Below are 23000 nucleotides of genomic sequence, written 5' to 3'. Positions count from 1 at the left end.
TTGTTGGTGTTGCTCTCCCAGAATTCACATTTAAATGCTAAACAGTTCTCTGGAGTGTGACTAGACTTTCTGATTCTCTGCCCCCCGGATGTGTTTTGTTTGCATGGCTTGGTTCATTGCCACATTTATTCATTTACATAAGTTAATCACCTCATAACCACAACAGTTTTAATAAGGTCCACTGGGGAACTCAACTCCCTTTGTTAACTGCTATTCTCACCACAGAGAAGCATTTAGAGACAGAAAGTAATCAGTGAGAGCAAGATTTATAATGAATGGCTAGAGGTGCCCTCTGGTCTTATCTGTGATGTTGGCATGGCCAGAAAAACACAGGAGGTTAATTTAAAAGTTGAATTTTCCTCTGGGCCATTTTAACAGGCAGTCCCTATTGAACTGTAATTTGTCAAAAGTAACCAAACTCTAGACTTCTTCCTTCCCTGAACTTTATGTGTGTTCCAGTTACTAACTCCTAACCTCTTGGGTGCCATTTGACCCAACAGAGCAGAAGCAATTTACTACCCTACACGCCTATTCCTTTGTGCCTCACTCCCTTCATCATTAAGAGAAAGCACAGTGTGCAAAGATGATTTTTAGTCTAGATTGTGGTTAACCACTTTACTAGGGCCCTGTGTGGGTAGTTAGTCCATACAATGTACTCATTCTTTTCATTTCCAGCTCAATTGGTCTGTTGTTTTAGGCCCAACTAGGGTTGAAGTTCAATATAATAAATTCTTACCATCTAAAAAAACTTGGAACTGGAAGAAGTCTTAAGTCTACCTTCACTAAAAAGGAGTGAACCGCTGAAACAAGAAATGACATAAATGAATCTCAAAGTAAGTATGCAATGTGAAAGAAGTCAGACAAAAAAAACAATGCATACTGTCCATTTACATAAAATGCCAGCAATGCTGGAAAGGGCAGCTAATCAACAGTGACCATAAATTTAATTTAAAAAACTATGTCACATTTCTCTCAGATATAAGTCCTGCTTTGCTAATATCATTTTACCTTGCTGTGCACTCTGAAGCGGAGTTTTGGTGTAAACTGGTCTCTGAGCTCTCCTCACAGTATCTGTTACAGTACAGAAATATGTTCCATTCTGACTCTGTTCCACCACCACCACCACCCCAGGAGAGATTAGATGTTTTAGAGGACATTCCAATTTTGATGAGAAAAAATCCTGATACTACAAGTTGATCAATTGAATTCCTTAGAAAATGGAACCCTGTTCCCCAACTTCTCTTGGACTGCTGGTATCAAAACATGGTGTCATTGATGATGGAACTGTGGCTGAAAGAGATCTAGATGTTTTCCCTTTCCTGAAGTATCACCAGGGATGGCTGTAGACCTTGAAAGATAACAGGTCTGCACACCACTGATGGAAGAGAAAACTAAGATTTATGGAATAATGGAAAGATTAGCATGTGACTTTCATACAAAAGAATTCTCCTGGGTTGAAAAATAACCAAATTAAATGTGAGAATTTTAACATATTTAATTCTGAACATCTAACAGTGGAACTCATTTAGCACAAACACCCCCACAAAAGCATTCCCATCGCATTATCTCCTCCTAAAGCTGGCTCTCATCCACTTTGGTCTGGAGTGAGGCAGACTCCTTCATCACAGGAAGCCAGCTACAAGCAGTGGTTCCACAGGCACAAAGCCTTTTTATTATACTAGGAAAGGAGAGAAACAGCCTCTCCCCCAAGCTCTTTGGCTCACTCTACCCATCAGTGGGTGAGAAAAATTCTAATTGAACCAGTTCCTGCAGAGCTAACACAAAGCTCCCTTTAAGCACGTAGTGAATCTGGGGTTTTGAAATTGGTCGTGGTTTGTATCATAGAAGTTAGTCTCTCTATTTTACGGCTGTGAAGAGAAGGAAGAAAACAGAGATTAATCTAAATAGGTTTGCATTGCTTCTGAGGCCCATTTTTTGAAAGTTTAGAACAGATTATAATCCCTAGAAACAATCACAATTTAAAATCAGAGGATATTGTTAAAAGTTGAAAGAATACATAACACATTCCTTTTCTTCCTCGTTCCTCTCCAAGAGCATCTTACAGAAAACAAAAGCCAGATTTAATACGGTGGAGTTTACGGTAATCTTGGCTGGGGGGGGGGGCAGAGAAAGAGAAACTGAGAGAGAGAATAAAGGAAAGAGAGCTAGAAAAACTATGCCTCTGAATGGGAGGGTTAGCCTGTATATAATTAACCTGAAAATTGTAAAATCTCTAAAGAATAAATTCTCATTTTTATCACAATGGATAAGGCAGTAACATCTTATGATCTATAAAATAATATGAAGTTCTGATATGATGTTTATGTGTAAGTCTTTAGCTGAGACTAAGAAAGTAGAAGGGGTTACTAAGGAGTTGAGTAAAGACACTGTAAAATAATCGCCATGTAGAGTAAAAAAAATAAATTGAGCCCTGGCAGGTGGCTCAGTCGGTTGGAGTGTCATCTTATACACCAAAAGGTTGCAGGTTTGATTCCTGCGCACATACCTAGGTTGCAGGCTGATCCCCAGCGAGGTGCACACTGGAGGCAACCAAACAATGTTTCTTTCTCACATCAGTGTTGCTTTCTCTCTCTCCCTTCCTCTCTCTCTAAAAACAATAAAAACATATCCTTGGGTGAGGATTAAAGAAAAAAGTTAATTGGCTATGGAAAATGTAGAATTGCCTATCTGAAGTTGCGGTGAAAAATTTAAGATGAGACCACCTACACACAATTGTGTGTTTTCTTTCTGGGCAGCACTTGCCTACTTCATTCATTCAGAAGCTTTCTTAAGCAGCCTAGCAAACACTGGTAAATAAGACAAAGTGAGTTTGCACATGACTTTGGTGACTTAGAAAGAAGACTTTGAACCACTGAAATTATTGATATCAAGTGTCCAGGAAAAGTATGCTATCAGAGCAAAGAAATGAGGATGTCTTATTATTCATTCATCTGACAAATATTTACTGAGCATCTATTATGTGCTAAGTACTAGGTTTATAGTCATAAGTAAAATATACATACAGTCCCTCCTTCATGTAGTTTAGAGTCTAGTAAAAATATAAACAAATTTTAATTACAGATGTGACAAATGCTGTGAAGGAAGACAACAGGATGCTGTTAAAGAGTTAGATAAGAGACTCTCTTTACATTGAGTAGACAGGAAGAGCCTCTCTGAGAAAATGACAATTAAACTAAGATCTGAACGATGAAAAGGAGCCAACCAAAAGAAAAGAGAAGCAATTAACATTCTAGGCAGAGAAAACAGCAGGTGTGAATACCTATTCTGGGAAAGACCTTGTCTTGGTCCAAGAAGTTAAAAACCAATGTGGTTACAGCTTATACCATGAAGCAGAGAATGGAAAAAGATTATACTGGAGAGGTATAAATAATACCATCAGGTCCTTCCAAGGAGTTTAGAATCTTTTTCAGTACAACTGGAAGCCACCAGAGAGGTGTAAGTACAGAAGAGGCATGATATAACATGTTTTAATGAAATTATTCGTTATTATGTAGAGAATTCATCCAACTAAGCATTTATTACTAAACATTTAAGTCATTCAATCTTGCACTAATTGCAGGGGGAAAATACCAAATTGAATAAAACATAGTCTATAATCCAGCATGGCATATTGAGACCCAAATGTTCACTTTGACTCTCCATCAGTGAGAAGAGCATGCTTAAATGCAGCTGGGATTTCCTTGGCAATCAGTGAAGTTGTTATCAATAAGCCTGTGATTAACAAACTTGTGGGTCACAAGACCCATCTCATTATCCATATAGAAATTTGTTCCACAACTTTGTATTCAGTAGTTGAATTCCTCTAGCTACAACCATCTTCCATGCAATAGAGTAACTAATATTGCCATAATTCAAATAAACAAATAAGGGATTAGTAATTTACTTCTGCATACAAGGTACTAATGGTCACAAAAATCTGTGGGTATAAAAATCCAGAAGTAGGGGCATAATTAGATCATCTTTCTAAGTTTTTCTAAGTGTATATACTAGTGATATCTTGACCTCATTTTACCCATAGATATATAAAATTTTGATTTTGACTTTGGTTTCATATGAAAATTATAAGGGATTGACATGTACATTTATCTATCAATTTTCAAGGAATGATGTTTAGATATTTTTATTAGCATCTCCAAGTTTATTTAATAAACTACTTCTAATTCTGTGTCCTTTTAAGTCCTTTCTGTCATTTCAATTGTTTATCACTTTTTAGCCAGAGTTAGTGAGTCACTCATTCTCTATTCTATATGCAGATGTCCATATCTTCTGACAGCTAATTCTCTAGAATACACATAAGCAATATTTCTACAAGTTAACAGAATTTGGAAGAAATGTGATCCAAAGGTTCCAATCAATTCTAAATCCCTTTCAAAATAAACAAAGAAATAACATATATATTTTTAGTATTAAATGTACTCTATACCATTTCATTACTTCATTAAAGTTGATATTATATTAATTTTATATGGCAGCTCTCTGACCATGTATAGTAGGATCCTCTAATCCTGCTCCTTTTGGCCACAGTAGAGCATCATCCTCTTTACCTAAGGAATGTGTCATGCAGTCTTCTTGATATGGACTTGCCCATTCCATAATAAACTGATATATTTTAGCCTAATGAGTAATACTAGTTAATTCAGTAAATCAACAGCTCAAAAATTATCCAAATCCAAGCATCCTCTTAACTATTTTCACCTGTTTATTTCTTCAAATAAACTTTATAGTGTTATTGGAAAGTTTACTCAGAAAATTCTAAGTTTTTTACAAGTATGTTAAATTTATAAATCACTTTAAGAAGGTATATTATATTAACAATGTGTTTTAATATTTTAATGCAATCTTTTATTATTTATATTGCATTTATTGGTGTGACATTTGTTAATAAAATTATAGGTTTCAGGTATATAATTCTATAATACATTATCTGTATATTGTATTGTGTGTTCAACACCCCAAGTCAAGTCTCCTTCCATCACCGTTTATCCCCCATCTCCTCTTCTGCCTCTTCCCATACCCTTAACAATGTTTTTATTCCTATGTAGGAACATGTATAAATCTCTGTCTCTTCAAGTTTTCTCAGCAGAGCTTTGCAGTTTTTGTTTGTGGTTTTTTCAAAAGGTACATATGCTTTCATTATTGGACACAAAAAAAACAACTCATATAAAAAATTCTTACTAATTTTCTATTGCTGCTGTAATAACTTACACAAATTTAGAAACATAAAACAACATAAATTTATTGTCTTACAGTTCTATAAGTTAGAAAATCAATATGAATCTCACTGGGCTAAAATCAAGGTGGCCACAGGTCTGTATTATTTTTCAGTTCTTTTTTTTATATCTTTATTGAGGTATCATTGACAAAAATTGTGCATATTTGAAGTGTACAACATGATGATTTGATATATGTATATATTGTGAAATGATTACCACAATCGAGCTAATTAACACATATACTACCTCACATAATTACCTTTTGTGAGTGAGTGTGGTCAAGGACATTTAAGATCTACTCTCTTAGCAACTTTTAAGTATACAATACAGTATTATTAACTAAAGTCACCATTTGGTAATTCCTAATGACCTCATCCAGTCCCATGACTTTAAATACTCTCTATATACACTGCTAATACTGTAAGTTTGTGCGTCCAGACATGACTTCTGTTCCAAATCCCAGAATTCATATATCATGTACTTAGATATTTAACAGGAATCTCAAATGTATCATGACCAAATAAGAACTTTTAATTCCCACCCCAAAAAAGAAAAACTTCTCCCTCAGTCTTTTCTATTTCAGTTAATAGCACCACCATTTGCACAACAAAACGTTAGTATTACAAACTCCTTGATCAACATAAATTTCCATAACTGACACAAGAAGAAACCAAAAATGTAAGTAATCCTATATTTATTAAAGAAATTTCATTTATAATTTAAAGCTTTTTTACAAAGAAAATTTGAGGCCTAGATGCCTCCTGTTCGGGTTACTATTACATATACTAAGCTACTCTTAACTCAGTGATGAAAATAACAACTTTTTTATTATGCTCATGTATTCAATAAGAGCAGAATTCAGATAGGTCAATGGAATAAGAAATCCAAAAATAAATTCATACTTAAAGGATCAACTGATTTCCAACAAAGGTGCCAAGATAACCCAATGGGGCAAGGGGAAGTCTTTTCAAATGGTTCAGGATCAACTAGACAGATGAGAAAAATTAATTGCAATCCTTATCTCACATCTTATATCAAAATGGATCACAGACATAAAATTTAAAACTGAAGATATAGCCCTAGCTAGTTTCACTCAGTGGTTAGAGTGTCAGCCTGCTGACTGAAGGATCCCCGTTGGATTCTGCCCAAGAGCACATACCTCAGTTGCAGGTTCCATCCTGGTCAAGGCACAAGTAGGAGGCAACCAATTGATGTGTCTCTCTCATGTTAATGTTTCTCTCTCTCTCTCCTTTCTACTCTTTCTGAAAAGCAATTGAAAAAATATCCTCAGGTAAAGATTAAAAAACCCCCACAAAACTGAAGATATAAAATTTCTAGAATAAAACAGGAGAAAATCTTTGAGACTTTAAGGTAGGCAAAGATTTCTTGGGGCACAAAAAGCATCAACCCCAAAAGTAAAAAATTAATAATTAGGCTTAATCAAAATTTAAACTTCTGCTCTTCAAAATATATCATTCAGAAAGGAAAACTACAAGCCAGAGAGTGAGAAAAAATATTGGCAAGACCTATTCAACAAAGGTCTTGTATCCAGAATATACAAAGAACTTTGACAACACAGTGATAAGACAAAAAATAATAAATGGGCAAAATATTTTAAGAGACACAAAACAAGATATATAAAAGGATAATAAGCAAATAAAAAGATGTTTAACATCATCAGTCATTAGGGAAATGAAGAATAAAACCACACACTCACTGGAATACCTAAAATTAAAGACTGACAATAGCAATTGTTTGATGTTAAACTCATACTTCTGATGAAAGTATAAAATCATACAACCACTTTGATAAAATCTTGTAGCTTCTTACAAAGTTAAATATACAGTTATCTTGTGATCCAATAAATCAACTTAAGAGAAATGAAAACATGTCTCCAAAATAACCTGTATTTAAATGGTTATAGCCACTTTCTTTTTTTCTTTCTTTTTTTCTTTTTTTGATGAGAAAATAACTTTATTATTTGGGGCAGGGGGCAGGTATCCAGCCTCAGAACTTCTGGGACTGCTTCTTGGTGCCAGCAGCCTTGGTGACCTTCAGCACATTGAAGCTCGCGTTCTTGCTCAGGGGCCAGCATTCATCCACTGTGACAATGTCGCCTATCTGGACATCTCTGAATCAGGGGGACAGGTGCACTGACATGTTCTTGTGGCACTTCTCGAAGCGGTTGTACTTTCGAATGTAGTGGAGGTAGTCTCGGCAGATGACAATGGTCCTCTGCATCTTCATCTTGGTCACCACACCAGATAAGATGCGCCCTCAGATGGAGACATTACCGGTAAAGGGGCATCTCTTGTCAATGTAGGTGTCCTCAGTGGCCTCCTTGGGCGTCTTGAAACCCAGACTGATGTTCTTGTAGTATCGCGGTAGCTTCTCTTTGCCGGTTTCTCCAAGCAGGACCCTCTTCTTGTTTTGGAAGATGGTGGGCTGCTTTTGGTAGGCATGTTTGGTCTGAATGTCCACCGTCTTCGCGGCCGCCTGGGGGAAAAAAGAAAAAGGAAAAAAAAAAGCCACTTTCTTTATAATTGCCAAAAACTGGAACCACGCAAGTTCTGGTCAAGATGGAGGCATAGGTAAAAGCAGTACTTGGAACCCCCCACAACCACATCAAAATTACAACTCAATAACAGAACAATCATTCATAACACCTGAAATCTAGCTGAACAGAAGTCTTAAGGATATAAAGAAGAAACCACATAGAGACTGGTAGGATGTGTGGAGATTCAGATAGGGCTGGTCCCAAATCCATGTGTGGTGGTTACAAATCGAAAGAGATATGTCAGTTGCAGAGTTTCCCTTAAGGAGCAAGAAGTCCTGGTCCCACAAAAGAATCTTGAGCCCAGGGTTCCAGTGCCAAGAAAAGAAATGTCCATAACTCCTGGCTGTAAAAACCAGAAGGGAATGTGGCTGAGTGAGATGCAGGGCTCCTGGAGTCCCAGGCATTCCTCTTATATGGCCTGAGCACAGACTTACTTGGACTCACTTGCTCTGAGCTCCAGTGCTGGGGCAGCAGCTCAAAAGGCACCAGAGACATAAGAGGAGAAACTGAACCATCTGGCTTCAGGATAAGGGCTGGAGGGGCGGCTTTCTCCCTCAAAAGTGCTGGCAGAAGCCATTGTTCCTTTGCTGAGCCCACTCCCCCACAGAGCAAGTAGGCTGGCACCATATCTGAGTCTCCATCAACTTGGCTAACACTGTTTGCCCTGCCCTGGTGATTCCCTGAGACCCAGCACCCACCCAAGCAGGTTTTTGAGCTCATGCCAGGTGGCTGCAGGCAGGGCACAGCTGGTGGCTGACCTTGCACCTCCTGGAAAGCTCCAAAGGCAGTGCACCAGGTGAACAGCTTCAGACTGGATTACAGCCCAATCATCTCTATGACTGACAGAGTCAAGGGGAAGACTCAGCAAACACCAAAGCCCCACTAAAGTGAGTTCTGCTCCATGGGGTTGGCCCCTGCACAGCAGCTCCTCCACTGTAGCTGCAGCCAGTCCTCACAGCCTATCAGCCAGTGATGTGCCAACAGCAATCAAGGCTCAACTACAACAGGACAATGCACACATCCCACACAGGGGGTGCACCTGAAGTGCCCAGCTTGGGTGACCAGGGAGGCTATGCCATTGGGCTCTACAGGACACCTACTACATAGGACCACTCTACTAAGTCCAGGAGATGTAGCATCTCTACCCAATACATAGAAATAATCACAGGGAAGCAGCCAAAATGAGGAGACCAAAAATTAGGGCTCAAATGAAAGAACAGAAGAAATCTCCAGGAAAAAAACTAAATGAAATGGAGGCAAACAAACTACCAGATAAGGGGTTCAAAACAGTGGTTATAAGGATGCTCAGGGAACTTAGTGAGAACTTCGATAGCATAAAAAAGGACATGGAAACCATTAAAAAGAAACAGTCAGAAATGAAGGATACACTAACTGAGGTGATTAATAAATTACAGAGAATCAACAGTAGAGTAGATAAAGCAGAGAATCAGGTCAGTGATTTAAAATATAAGGAAGCAGGAAACAGCCAATCAGGACAGAAAAAAATAAAAAGAGAGAGAGAATCCAAAAAAATCCAAAAACTTCAAACATACCAACATTCACATCATGGGGATGCCAGAAGGAGAAAAGAGAAAGCAAGAAGTTGAACACCTATTTGAAAATATAATGATGCAGCCTGGCTGGGTGTGGCTCAGCGGTTGAGCGTCTACCTAGGATCCAGGCGATCAGGGTTCGATTCCTGGTCAGGGCACATGCCTGGGTTGTGGGCTCGATCAATGACTCTCTCATCATTGATGTTTCTATCTCTCTCTCTCCCTCTCCTTTCCTCTCTGAAATCAATAAAGATATATAAGAAAGAAAGAAAGAAAGAAGAGAGAGAGAGAGAGAGAGAGAGAGAGAGAGAGAGAGAGAGAGAGAGAGAGAGAAAGAAAGAAAGAAAGAAAGAAAGAAAGAAAGAAAGAAAGAAAGAAAGAAAGAAAGAAAGAAAGAAAGAAAGAAAGAAAGAAAGAAAGAAAGAAAGAAAGAAAATATAATGATACAAAACTTTCCTAACCTGGTAAAGGAAACAGACATACAAATCCAGGAAGTGTAAAGAGTCCCAAACAAGATGAATCCAAAGAGACCACACCAAGACACACCATAATTAAAATGCAAAAGGTTAAAGGCAAAGAGAGAATCTTAAAAGCAGCAAGAGACAAGCAGTTAATTACCTACAAGGGAACTCCCTGTCAGCTAATTTCTCAACAAAAAATTTGCAGGCCAAAAGAGATTGGCACAAAATATTCAAAGTGATAAAAAGCAAGGACCTATAATCAAGATTACTCTACCTATCAAAGCTGTCATTTAGAATAGAAAGACAGATAAAGTGCTTCCCAGACAAGATAAAGCTAAAGGAGTTCATCACCACCAAACCAATATTACAAGAAATGTTACAGGGTCTTCTTCAAAAACAAGAAAATAATAAAAAATATGAATAATAAAATGGCAGTAAATACATGTCTAACAACAATTAGTTTAAATGCAAATGGTGGATTAAATATTCCAATCAAAAAACATAAGGTGAGCCTGACTGCGCTTGGCTCAGCAGTTGAGCATTGACCTAGGATCCAGGAGATTGTGGTTCGATTCCCGATCAGGGCACATGCCCGGGTTGAGGCCTTGATCCCCAGTCAGGGGCATGCAGGAGGCAGCTGATCAATGATGATTCTCTCATCATTGATGTTTATCTCTCTTTCTACCTCTCCCTTCCTCTCTCTGAAATCAATAAAGATATATTTAAAAAAGAAAAAAGAAGAAACAAAAAACGAACAGACATATGGTGAGGAGACAAGACGGCAGCGTAGGTAACAGCGGCACCTGCTGCCTCCCACAACCACATCAAAATTACAACTAAAATTACAGAACAACCATCATTCAGAACCTCCTGAAATCTGGCTGAACAGAAGCCCTACAACGAGGGAAGTAAAGAAGCACATCGAGACCAGTAGGAGGGGCAGAGATGCAGGGCGGAATTTGGGTGGAATCACGGAGCCACAGCTGTGGTCCCACATTCAGGTGCCACAGTTTAAAAGTGGGAGGGATATCTCGATGGTGGAGGTTTCCCAGAGGAGCAAGGGGTCCCAGCCCCACATCAGGCCTCCCAGCCCAGGGTTCCAGTGCCAGGAAGAGAAGTCCCCACAACTTCAGGCTGTAAAAACCAGGGGGGATTGTTGCTGAGTGATGCGGAGTCTGCAGGAGTCCCAGCCAGCTCCTCTTAAAGGGCCAGTGCACAGACTTACTCAGACGCACTCCCTCTGAGCTCCAGCGCTGGAGCAGCACTTGAAAGGAACATGGAACATTCAGCAAGGAACTAACTTGCCTAGAATGAGGGAGAGAGCTAGAGGGGAAGCTTTCTCACAGACAGAACAGCTGGCAGAGACCATTGCTCCTTTGATGAGCCCTCCCCCCACAGAGCCAGCAGACAGGTGCCTTTTCTGAATCTCCATCAACCTGACTCACATCTTTCACCCTGCCCTGGTGATTCCCAGAGACCCCCTCTCCTCCCTACTTGCCAGCTCATCCAAGCCATTTCCAGAGGCTTTCCTATGCAAGTGGCCTCTCTAGCCTTATGCTTAGGACTTTCCTAAAATCTCTCAAATAAGCAGCATTAGGCCCCATACGTCTTGATGAGTGACCCCAGGCCTGGCACTAGCAGCAGCCTGCATTGGCTCATAGCTTGGCCTCTCCTGGACACCTCCAAACCCAGCACAAGTAGCAGCCATCTATGGATTGCTTTGTAGCTCATGCTGGGTGGCCCTGGGCAAGTCACAGGCAGAGGCTGACTTTGCACCTCTTGGGAGGCCCCAGAGACAGTGCACCTGGTCAGCTTCAGTCACACTGGATTACAACCCTACCACATCCACGAGTAACACACTCAAGGGGTGCACTCGGTGAACACCAAAGCTCCACTGAAGTAAATCCTGCTCCATAGGGGTGTCTCCAGTACAGCAGCTCTTTGGCTATAGTTGCAGCTGGTCCTCACAGCTGATTGACCTCAGAAAAAATATGTAAGCAAAAAGTAAAGGAACAGAAGAGTACATACTGTATGATTTAATTTATATGAAACTCTAGGAAAGATAAATCTAATTTATAGTGACAAAAATCAGATTCTTGGATGCTTGTGTAGAGATAGAGGGATTGGCTAGGAAGGGGCTGAAGAAACATTTTGGATGTTGGAAATGTTCTATATCTTGATTAGGGAGGTGGTTACATTGGTATATATATGCCTTTGTAAAAACTTGTCAAAATTTACAACTAAAATGGGTGTATTTTATGTAATTAAATTTTACCTCCATAAAGTTTATTTTAAAATGTGTACTTTATACATATCCACCTTGATGTTGTCAAAATAAAAATACTATGAAAAGTAAAAAATATATTTATAAATAATGAATCACTTTCAAAAGTAACAAAATTTAATTCAATGTAGATAAGTAAAGACTTAAACACGTTGAAAATATATTTGAGAGCAAGACTGAAACCACTATAATGTATAAAATACAGGGGTGATGTAGAGCTTCCCAGAGTCAATAACCCACAGAACAGTACAAACCAAGAAAGTAAGTTCTCTCTCCACTTTTCCTGTTCCTGAAAATGAGTCTGTGCCCCAAATTGTGTTCTTGTATTGGGGAAATCCGAAAAGTTCTTTAAACTTTTCCATGTTCTTTTTCCTTACATGTTCCACCATGGTCATTTTTTTTATTTAAGTAATAGTTAACAAGCCCCTCTCTTTAATGCAAAAGTCTTCCCTGCTGCATGCCATTTCAGCTAATAATTTGATTTCTTTACTTTTGCTCCATCATTAAAGATGTCGCCATAACTATATCTTCAATCCCAAGACCATCATGTACATGATTTCATGAAAAAACTTGTCTTTGGCAGAGATGCTTGATGGCAATTTTTACTTCCTCATTTCTCAAACTGTAAATGAGGGGGTTCAGCAAAGGGGTGACCATTGTGTAAAAGACAGATACCACCTTGTCAAGGGAGAAGCTGGTGTCTGGCCGAGTATAGATGAAGATACATGGTCCAAAGAAGAGGACAACCACCATGAAGTGAGCTGAGCAGGTAGACAGGGCTTTCCAGCGCCCTTCAGCTGACTGTTTTCTAAGAGAAACCAAGATGACTGTGTAGGAGGTAACCAAAGCCAGGAAACAGGTGAGGGAGATGGTTCCACTATTGGACACCATCAGCATTCCCGTGAGGTATGTATCCGTACAGGCGAGCTTGATGACAGGAGGCACATCACAAAAGTAGCTATCAATAATGTTGGGGCCACAGTAAGGCAGACGAATGGTCAAGAAGGTCTGCACCAGAGAGTGAACAGTGCCCCCCAACCAGAGAGCAAAGACAAGCTGTATGCAGACCCTCAGATTCATCACATTGGTGTAGTGTAATGGAGCGCAGATGGCTACGTAACGATCATAGGCCATAATGGTCAGCAGAAAGATCTCAGCACAGGCAAACAGATGTAGGAAGAAGAGCTGTGCAATGCAGTTGTCAAAGGAAATGGTCTTTCTCTCTAAAAGCAAATCCTTCAGCATCTTGGGCACAGTGACAGATGAGTGGCAGATGTCAATAAACGATAGATTGCTCAGGAAAAAATACATGGGGATATGGAGATGTTCAGTAAAAGCTATTGCAACCATGATGAGAATGTTTCCCCAAAGAGTTAGCACATATATGGCTGAGAATGCCATGAAAAATAATATATTCAGTACCCAGTTATCAGTAAGTCCCAAGAAGACAAATTCAGTCACTCTTGTTTGGTTTAGTGCATCCATCCACTGTTTTCCAAAGGACCTTGGGTAGAAAGGGGGGAATAAAAGATAATTTAACTTTAATATTATAGAAATGGAACTAATTGAAGTGATTCTGCATTCTTATCTGACTTGCTTATTTATTTTTAGAGGATATATAATTAAGACCAATTTAACATTAATTGTTACAATATACCCACCAGGTGTCAGGAGCCATTCTAGGCACTTTATACCCATCATTCCATTTAACCACAACCACACCATGACATAGGCATGACTGATCCTGCCTTGCAGATGGGATAAATGAGCTTTACAAAAATAAATAAGTTGCCCCAAACCCTTAGCCACTAGTTAGTTAGCTCTTTTCACTTCAGTCTAATCCACAAATTAATATTCCAAAATGCAACTCCCAGATAAAATCATGCACTATTTCACTCTTCCTATCAGATTATATGTACCTTCAAAGCCTGCAACAGTCTGCTGCCCATTAATTTTTCCACTGTGGCATCCCTTCTTTCCCCGATGCATTCTTTTCTCTAGGCAAGCAAGTTACTATGCTTCAGCCATGCTGCCTCCACCTATTTACTTTCCAAACCCTTTTCCTTTATTTATTCTGTTGCCTCTGCTCAGAAAAGATACCCTCTAATGAAATGTACTATTTTCACCTCATTATTGACCCTTTAAATATTATTCATCTTTCAAATCTATCTCAAAGACCAGAACCTTTAAGGAAACTTTCCTGACACAATCAAATCCTATCTCTTCCCTTTCATACTTTTTATATGGAACTTAACTGTAAAAGAAAAGAAAATATTTGCTTTTGTTCCCCATTGAATTAACATTTTCTTTCAAAGCAATAACCATATATGATTTATCTCTTGTAGCATTTAGGATGGTTCCTTGCACATAGTAGGTATTTTTATTTGAACTGAAGTAATCTGAAAAAGCATCCAATCCTTCCTTCACAATAGAGCTAATAAGTGACTAAAGAAATAGTTTTTTTTTAATTTTGTAATATGATTTGTCCCTGAGGACATATTATTGTATAAATACTAAAGTTATATTACCCCTAATTTCCTATGCTGATTGGCTGACCAAAAACTGTAACAGAGTTTAGGAATATAATTACCACAAAACATAAAAAATATTTATATTCTTTATTCAATTATTTCACTTGTAGGAATCTCCTAAGCATCCAAACTATGAAAAAAAACACCTAAATGCAAGAAAATATTAATTATAGCATTATTTAAAATAGCAGTTATGGGGCTTTTCCCCCCCAATCAAAATCCCAATGGCTTTTTTTTTTTTTTTTGAGGCCTGAATGAATATCATAGAACTTGAATAGAATTGTATGCAGCTATTAGAAATGATAATAATAAAGAATTACCAATAAGAAAAAATATTAAAATATTATGAATAAAAATTAAGATAAAATTTGTTTACACATTCTCAGCAACTTATATATAATGCCATGTAAATTATCAATATACAAATAGTAGACTAGAAGAAAATATTGCAACCCATCTGACTTAAAAAATATGTCATATTTCTATTATTTAAAGATCCCTTAAAATTTGTCAAGGGAAGAGAGGTGACAATTAAATATGGGGGAAAAATATAAATAGGCAAGTCAGAAAAAATGCAAATGACAAATAAGTATCAATAAAAAGATGCTCAACTTCAGAACTATGTGGAAAAAAACAACTAACTACTTTTTGTTTCTCTTCAGACTGGCAAAGGGGTAAGCACTCTATAGACTGCTACTGGAAGTAAGTGTTATTAAGACCTTTTTGGTAAATAATCTGGCAGCACCACCAAAAGGGGAAAAGTAGGTTTGCATTTGTTAAAATGCAAAACACAGAGTTTATTCTTGTATTATTTATTAATTACAGTGGTCCCTCGGTTTTCGAATCTACTCCATTCCGGAGACTGTTCAAGTTCTGAAACTTTGGAAACCCGAGGGATCCACAGCGGGCAGCTGGGCCTCAGGACCCTGCCCTCAGCGGAGGCCACGTGGCAGGTCCGACTTCTGAGGCGGGTTTGAAAACCGAAGCATTGCCTTCTGGGTTTACAGCACTCGTAAACCGAAATGTCCATCAACAGAGACGTTCGAAAACCGAGGTGCCACTGTATTGTATTATTTTCCATACAAACAACTGTAAACCTACTTTGCCCCGCCCTGTATTTCATAAAAATAAAGGAATCAGTAATTAAGAATACATGTTTATTTAAACATCTTTAGCAAAGCAATGTACTGGAAATAAACTGAATGCTTATCAATAGAGGAATAGGTAAATAAATTTTAGTACAGCCACAATATTATGTAGCATTAATAAGGATGAGTAGGATCTATGTATGTTGAAGCAGTGACTCTCAATGCCTAGGGGAGGGGGTATAAATTTTGCTGCCCAGGCCTCATCCCAATTAATTCAGACTCATCAGTACTTTTTAAAGCTCCTTGTTGATGCCAATGTACAGCCAAGATTGCAAACTGCTAACAATGGATTATCAACCATATATTAAGTGAAAAAAACATATTCTAAATATATGATGAATCAGGAAGAAAGGAAGGGAGGGAGAGAGAGAGAAAGGTAGGGAAGAAAGAAAGAAGGAACAAATAAACAAAGGCACAAAGGAAAGAAGAAATCAAAAGAGATTTTTATGTGTATATATACATATATGTATGTTTGAACATATTTATATATTCAAACATATATACATATTGGTAAATTATGTAGTATTTGTTTTGTATGTAGTATTATTGATGTGTATGTAGTACTTATTCATAAAACGAAAGAAGATAGGTGTTGAAGAATACATATTTATTTTAACATTAGAATTGAAAAGGATAGTCAGATTTTATTAACTTTAACATTAATCTCTGTATTGTTTAAATTTGTATAATAAGCATGGGTTACTTTGTTTAAAAAAAATAAAGTATTAAAGCATGCATGGGGGGAAACAAAAAGGAAACAAAAATGCTGACTTCATAGGATCATGAGTACATTTTTACTCACCCATGTCTAAGAGCTTATAATATGGTTGTATTTTTTATAAAGCAATATTCTGAAGATGGGGAATATCTTTCTTATAAACCGCTGGTCAGTAATGTATTAGTAGCAGAGAAACAAGAGCTGCTTTGCTTTCAACTAGAAAGGAGAAGGCAGAGGCTCTTCATAAGAGTGCGTACAATGAGTTAAATAACTGTGATCTTTGGGCTTCACCTCCCCAAGCCTATGTTTTCTGATGAAATAGGAACTAGATGCAGCATTTCTGTGATTAAATGTAACAGATGTCTAGGTCTCCTGCTGAGAAGTTTAAGAGAGAAGCCAGGGAAGGGAAAAAAAATCTCTGGCTTTGTTAGTGGTTCAGAAAATTATCATTAAAAATGGAAGCTCATAGGCATTTCTCTAATAGAATGTAATGTAGCTAAGGCTCTGAGACATTTTATGGCTTGCCTTGCTTTTGCATGCAGAACTGGAATTCTCTGACCCAGTTCTCCTACCCTTAGGTTTCCACCACTCAGCAGTTGCCTCCAGAGAGCTGATGAGCTAGATTAACTCCTAAATCTCTTTTAGTATATTGTACTTAATTTCTTTTTTTAAGTTTTATCCTTTGCTGAATATTGTATTTTTTTCTTTTTTAAAATATTTGATCCTTCATAGTATGTCATGATATTATCTATCTACTTGTCAACCAAAACAGAAAAAGAAACCTCTGAGAAAGAAAGCCATTCTGAGGTTTTAAAGGTGAGAATTGTTGTTAAGGTAAGATCTAACTGGTGTCCCCTTCTCTGCATACAGAGAAAGCACTCAACAGCACTTCCCCCATATGTTCCAAGGATGTAGCCATGGTAAGTTATGTCCTAGAGAGTGACACTGAGTAGAGGAGCAGAGCTGTCACACCTCAGCTGTGTCTTCCGCTTCGGAACAGCCCAAATCTAATCTGTATGCTGGCATTCAGAGCACTGAAAGGGCAGGATTTCTCTGGTGGTAATAAGGACAGCCTTGCTTAGACAAACAAGTAAAGGCTGTGGAAGAGACTCGTTCTTTCTTCAGAAGGTTGCATCATGTTAACATTCATTCTATAAACATCTGTGAGTGCTTAGCCAGAAGCTGTGCTAGGGATTAAAATACAGAGGCAGAGAGAAGCGGTGGTCTCGATCCCTCCCAACCCCAAAACTTCATAATTCTATGACTTTTGAGATAACTGTAAAAAAAGAACAGGTACTATGGAACAATCTAAACTATGACAAGTCATAATCCTAGGCATTTTGAGGAATCTTGGAGAATGTGTGTATTTGGGGGGGGCGGGTACCTCATAGAAAGCAAGACTATGAAAAAGTATGCAGTCCTGGGATGGAAGAGAGGTTAAAACAATTCTCAAAAGTTAAAAGGCCATCTATTAAACTTATAAACATCACACACTTATGCAACATATCAGACAAGTGACTGAGATAGGGTCTTGCTCAACACCATGTACATATGTGCATACACATGCATACCCACAACAAGCATGGCAGGCACAGCAGGTAAAGAAGTGGTAAAACTTACCAATTTTCTCCACTTATGCAGGAGTAATTTAGCTGGTTGTTATAATATTCTTTAATCCACTTCTTTCATAATTCCTTGTGAAATGAAACAGAGAAAACAAATATTTTTTTAATATAAAATAAAACCACTTTGATTTGGACATTAGTACTGGTTTTCTGTTTAAATAGTTCTACCCTTTCAATGTTGGTCCCTGGATTTTTTTAAATCCTTTCATTCTTTGTAAATTTTGCATTTGTCTTCCTCTGGCCTAGTGAGGTAGAACTAAGCCTATTTGCCATTTCCACTTTAATAAGTACCTAACATGGCACTATAGAATTATATTTGCACTGCTTCCAACAAACTATTGTTATACTAGAAAAGTAATTATTTTTAATAAATAAATGGCATACTTTAAGAGCTATGACCTGATATTAACTTTAAGCTTAAATTTTGTATCGAGAAAATATAGGAGTGTTTTGATTGTGATAACCATGTCACAGTGTACACATATATCAAATCACCACATTGTTACCTTAATTATATGCAATTTTTATTTGTCAATGATACCTCAATAAAGCTGGGGGAGAGAAGAAAATATAAAAGTTTTTATACAGTTGTGTCAAATCAAAGCAAGTTAGTCTTTGGTTCTATTGCTGTCCTGCTAAAGTAATAAACATTATTGAGTGAAGACCAATTTTTTGAGTTAATATATCTAAAAATTTAGATTATGCTTCTTTTTATTCCTTTAACCAATACATCTATCTTATCTCTGAATACACTTAGGCAAGTCATTTGATTTTCTTTTCATTATATGGAAAGTAAGTAATAATTTTATCCCTTTAATACTGTAATAGTAATTTTACCTGTCAACTAGGCTAGGCCATGGCACCCAGTTATGTGGCCAAATACCAATCTAGCTGTTGTTGTGACGGTGTTTTTCAAATGTGATTAACATTTAAATCAGTAGACTTAAAGCAGATTACCCTCCATAATGTGGATAAGACTAATACAATCAGTAGAAGGCCTTAAAAGAAAAGACTGAAGTCCCCAGAAGAAAGAATTCTGCCTCCAGACTGTCTTTTGACTCAAGTCTGTAAGACTGACTCCTGCCAGAATTTCCATCTTGCTGTTGTGTCCTGCAAACTTCAGATTAACCAGGCCTCACAATCTCATGAACCAATTCCCTAAAATAAATCTCTCTCTCTCTCTTTGTTTCTCTCTCTCTCTTTCCATATACATATAGTTCATTTTGATTGATAGATAGATGATAGACAGATAGAGATAGATAGATGATAGATAGATAGATAGATAGATAGATAGATAGATAGATAGATAGATAGATGATAGATAGATAGATAGATAGATAGATAGATAGATAGATAGATAGATAGATAGATAGATATAGATAGATGATAGATAGATGATAGATAGATAGATAGATAGATAGATAGATGATAGATGATAGATAGATAGATAGATAGATAGATAGATAGATAGATAGATAGATAGATAGATGATAGATAGATAGATAGATGATAGATAGATGATAGATAGATAGATAGATAGATAGATAGATAGATAGATAGATAGATAGATGATAGATAGATAGATAGATAGATAGATAGATAGATAGATAGATAGATGATGATAGATAGATAGATGATAGATAGATAGATGATAGATAGATAGATGATAGATAGATAGATAGATAGATAGATAGATAGATAGATAGATAGATGATAGATAGATAGATAGATAGATAGATAGATAGATAGATAGATAGATAGATAGATGATAGATAGATGATACAGACAGATAGATAATAGATAGATATAGATTAGATAGATGATAGATTAGATAGATACATGGTAGATAGAACCTATTGGTTATGTTTCTCTGAAGAACTCTGACTAATACAACTACTTTTTTTGCAATGGTTTTAAAGATGGGAATGTGGTTTAGGTTTAGGAAAATTTAGGTATATAAGAATACTGTTCATTTATCACTCTGAAGAGATAAACTTTCTTTGAAGATCTCATTATCTCCTCTCTTCCTCCTTCAACATCCACCTTAAATAACTTAAAATAATTATTATCACTTTTTAAAGGTGAGGCAGAAAGAGGATAGGAAAACTCAGTGTAATCCAATCAACTCAATCAAGCTAGTAACTCCATTAAACTTGGCTCTCTTTTAAAGGCCAAAGCAATATCCTTCGAAGTATAATCAGTAACATTTTTGGACTTAATTTGCCTGTTGAAAATAGATTTTCCACTGACATCAAACACTTACCATAATCTTACCTCCTCTAATGATTCATTTCTTCTCCTTTGCCATGTTACAAAAGGTTAGGCTGTAAAATCACAGAGCACAAAATTCTGCACAGGGTGGATTTCAAGCTTGAAAGCTTTGGAGTTTTTATCTATCTGACATACGGTTTTAAAGTGATCACTGAATAACTATAACTGAATTGGCCATCAATGAATACTCAGGGGTATTATTAAAAATTTTCCATTTCAATGAATTTCCGGTGATTAATCTCATTCATTTAGCAACTTAATAAATGGACAGCAAAACCAGCAGCTTCCAAATATGGAAGAGTTCCAAACTTTGGCAACTAACGTGACAGCAGTTTGTTTAGCTACTGTGCTAACCACGGCAACACTCACCAGAGATTCAAAGGCCGACGACAAGTGAAACCTCACCTATGAATACTAAGTGAATTGGTACCAATCCATGGGCTCCAAAAAGGCCCAATATATAGCCTAGAACTAACTTAATTTCCAGAAATATCTGACTCAGCACCTTCTCATTTGTCTTTTCTGCTGAGTGAATAAAAGTTCACAGCAAAAACGTATAACCCACACTTTACAGAATGTCTGCATGAAGTAGCCTCTTTCAATAAGGCAAAAATATCTAGAGATTTGGAAGCAGTCAGTTTTTAGATGTCCTTAAGAGAATTTTGACCAGAGCAAAATAATAATAGCAACACATTGTGGAATTTATAACATGTAGGAGTAAAATATGTGCAAATAATAACAAAAAGGTTGGGGAAAGGAAAAGAGTAGTTTGAAAGATTTTTATACAAGCAGTAGTATAATATTATTTGGTGAAACACTACACTAAAGATATACATTCTAAATGCTAAAGAAACAGCTAAAATAAGTGGTATAGCTAATACGGTAATAGTAGAGATAAAATAAAATATTTTTTAAAACTCAATCCAAATTCAAAAAAGAAAAAGAGCACAGAAAAAATGAGAATACGAGACAAATAGCAAAATGGTGGATTTAAACCAAACCCCATCAGTAATTACATTAAAAATAAATAGTCTAATTTGTATTCAGAGCATATGAAGAACTCTTAAAATTCAACAATAAAAAGACAAATAACTCAACTTTAAAATGAGCAAATAATTTGAATAGACATTTGTCCAAAAAAGATATACAAATGGCCAATAAACCCACGGACATATTTTCAACATAATTAGATTTCAGAGAAATGAAAATCAAAACCACAATGAGATACCACTTTGCATTCACTATAATGATTATAATTTAAAAAACAGACAATGATAAGTGTCAAAAAGAGTGTGGAAAATTAGCATCTTCATATGTTACTAGTAGGGATGTAAAATGTTGCAGACAATTTGGTAAACAATTTGGCAGTTCCTCAAAATGTTAAACACAGACTTGTCATAACCCAGCAAATTTACTCATATACCCAAGAGAACTGAAACATGTCCACACAAAAATTTGCACACAAATACTTATTCCAGCATTATTCATAATAGCCAAAAAGTGGAAATAATCAAAATGTTTATTAATTACAAACAGATAAACAAAATGTAGTATATCCATAAAAGGAAATATTATTTAGTACAGTGGTACCTCGGTTTTCAAATGTAATCCGTTCCAGAAGACCATTCAAGTTCTGAAATGTTTGAAAACTGAGGGATCAACAGCCAACAGCTGGGCCTCAGGATCTTGCACTCAGTGGAAGCCGTGTGGCATGTTCAACTTTCACCATACATAAAAATAAATTCAAAATGGATAAAAGACTTAAATGTAAGTCACAAAACCATAAAAACCCTGGGTGAAAACATAGGCAGTAAAGTCACAGACATCCCACGTACTGGAATTTTCACTGGTACATCTCCTAGGGCAAGAGAAACAAAAGAAAAAATAAACATATGGGATGACATCAAACTAAAAAGCTTTTGCACAGCAAAAGAAAACAGCCTCAAAATACAAAGGAACCCCACGGCCTGGGAAAACATATTTGCCAAAGATGTATCTGATAAGGGGTTAATCTCCAAAGTGTACAAGAACTTATACTGCTCAGCAAGAGGAAGGCAAACAACCCAATTAAGAAATGGGCAAAGGATCTGAATAGACACTTCTCCAAAGAGGACATAGGAGACATAGGAGAAAATGTTCAATGTTGCTCCTCATCAGAGAGATGCAAATTAAAACCACAATGAGGTATCACTTCACACCTGTCAGAATGGCTGCCATCAACAAATCAACAAACCACATGTGCTGGCCAGGATGTGGAGAAAAAGGAACCCTAGTACACTGCTGGTGGGAATGCAGACTGGTGCAGTCACTATGGAAAACAGTATGCAGGTTCCTCAAAAAATTAAAAATGGAGCTGCCGTTTGACCCAGTGATTCCACTCCTAGGAATATATCCTAAGAATCCTGAAACACTAATCAGAAAGAATATATGCACCCCGATGTTCATAGCAGCACAGTTTACAATAGCTAAGATCTGGAAACAGCCCAAGTGCCCATCAGTAGATGAGTGGATAAAAAAGCTGTGGGACATTTACACCATGGAATACTACGCAGCTATAAAGAAGAAGGATTTCGTACCCTGTGGGACAGTATGGATGGGCCTGGAGAAAATTATGCTAA

At 37.1% G+C, this 23000-nt stretch overlaps 1 protein-coding gene and 1 pseudogene across 1 annotated transcript; both read right to left on the bottom strand.

Moving 5' to 3' along the window:
- Positions 1-7187: 7187 nt before the first annotated feature.
- On the bottom strand, positions 7188-12478 carry LOC107527008 (small ribosomal subunit protein uS17 pseudogene; annotated as a pseudogene).
- A 169-nt stretch (positions 12479-12647) lies between these two features.
- Positions 12648-13574, bottom strand: OR4E2 (olfactory receptor family 4 subfamily E member 2). Its single transcript, XM_016199674.2, has one exon. It carries the CDS (start codon positions 13572-13574, stop codon positions 12648-12650), a length of 927 nt encoding a protein of 308 aa, XP_016055160.2.
- Between the last annotated feature and the right edge of the window lie 9426 nt (positions 13575-23000).

Source organism: Miniopterus natalensis, chromosome 1 (assembly GCF_054644295.1).
Source record: "Miniopterus natalensis isolate mMinNat1 chromosome 1, mMinNat1.hap1, whole genome shotgun sequence".
NCBI lineage: Eukaryota > Metazoa > Chordata > Mammalia > Chiroptera > Miniopteridae > Miniopterus > Miniopterus natalensis.
This window is presented reverse-complemented; position numbering and strand designations above follow the sequence as displayed.

What these genes read in the sequence shown, in the direction of transcription:
- OR4E2 (XM_016199674.2), bottom strand. Translation starts at nt 13,574, where the DNA reads ATGGATGCACTAAACCAAACAAGAGTGACTGAATTTGTCTTCTTGGGA.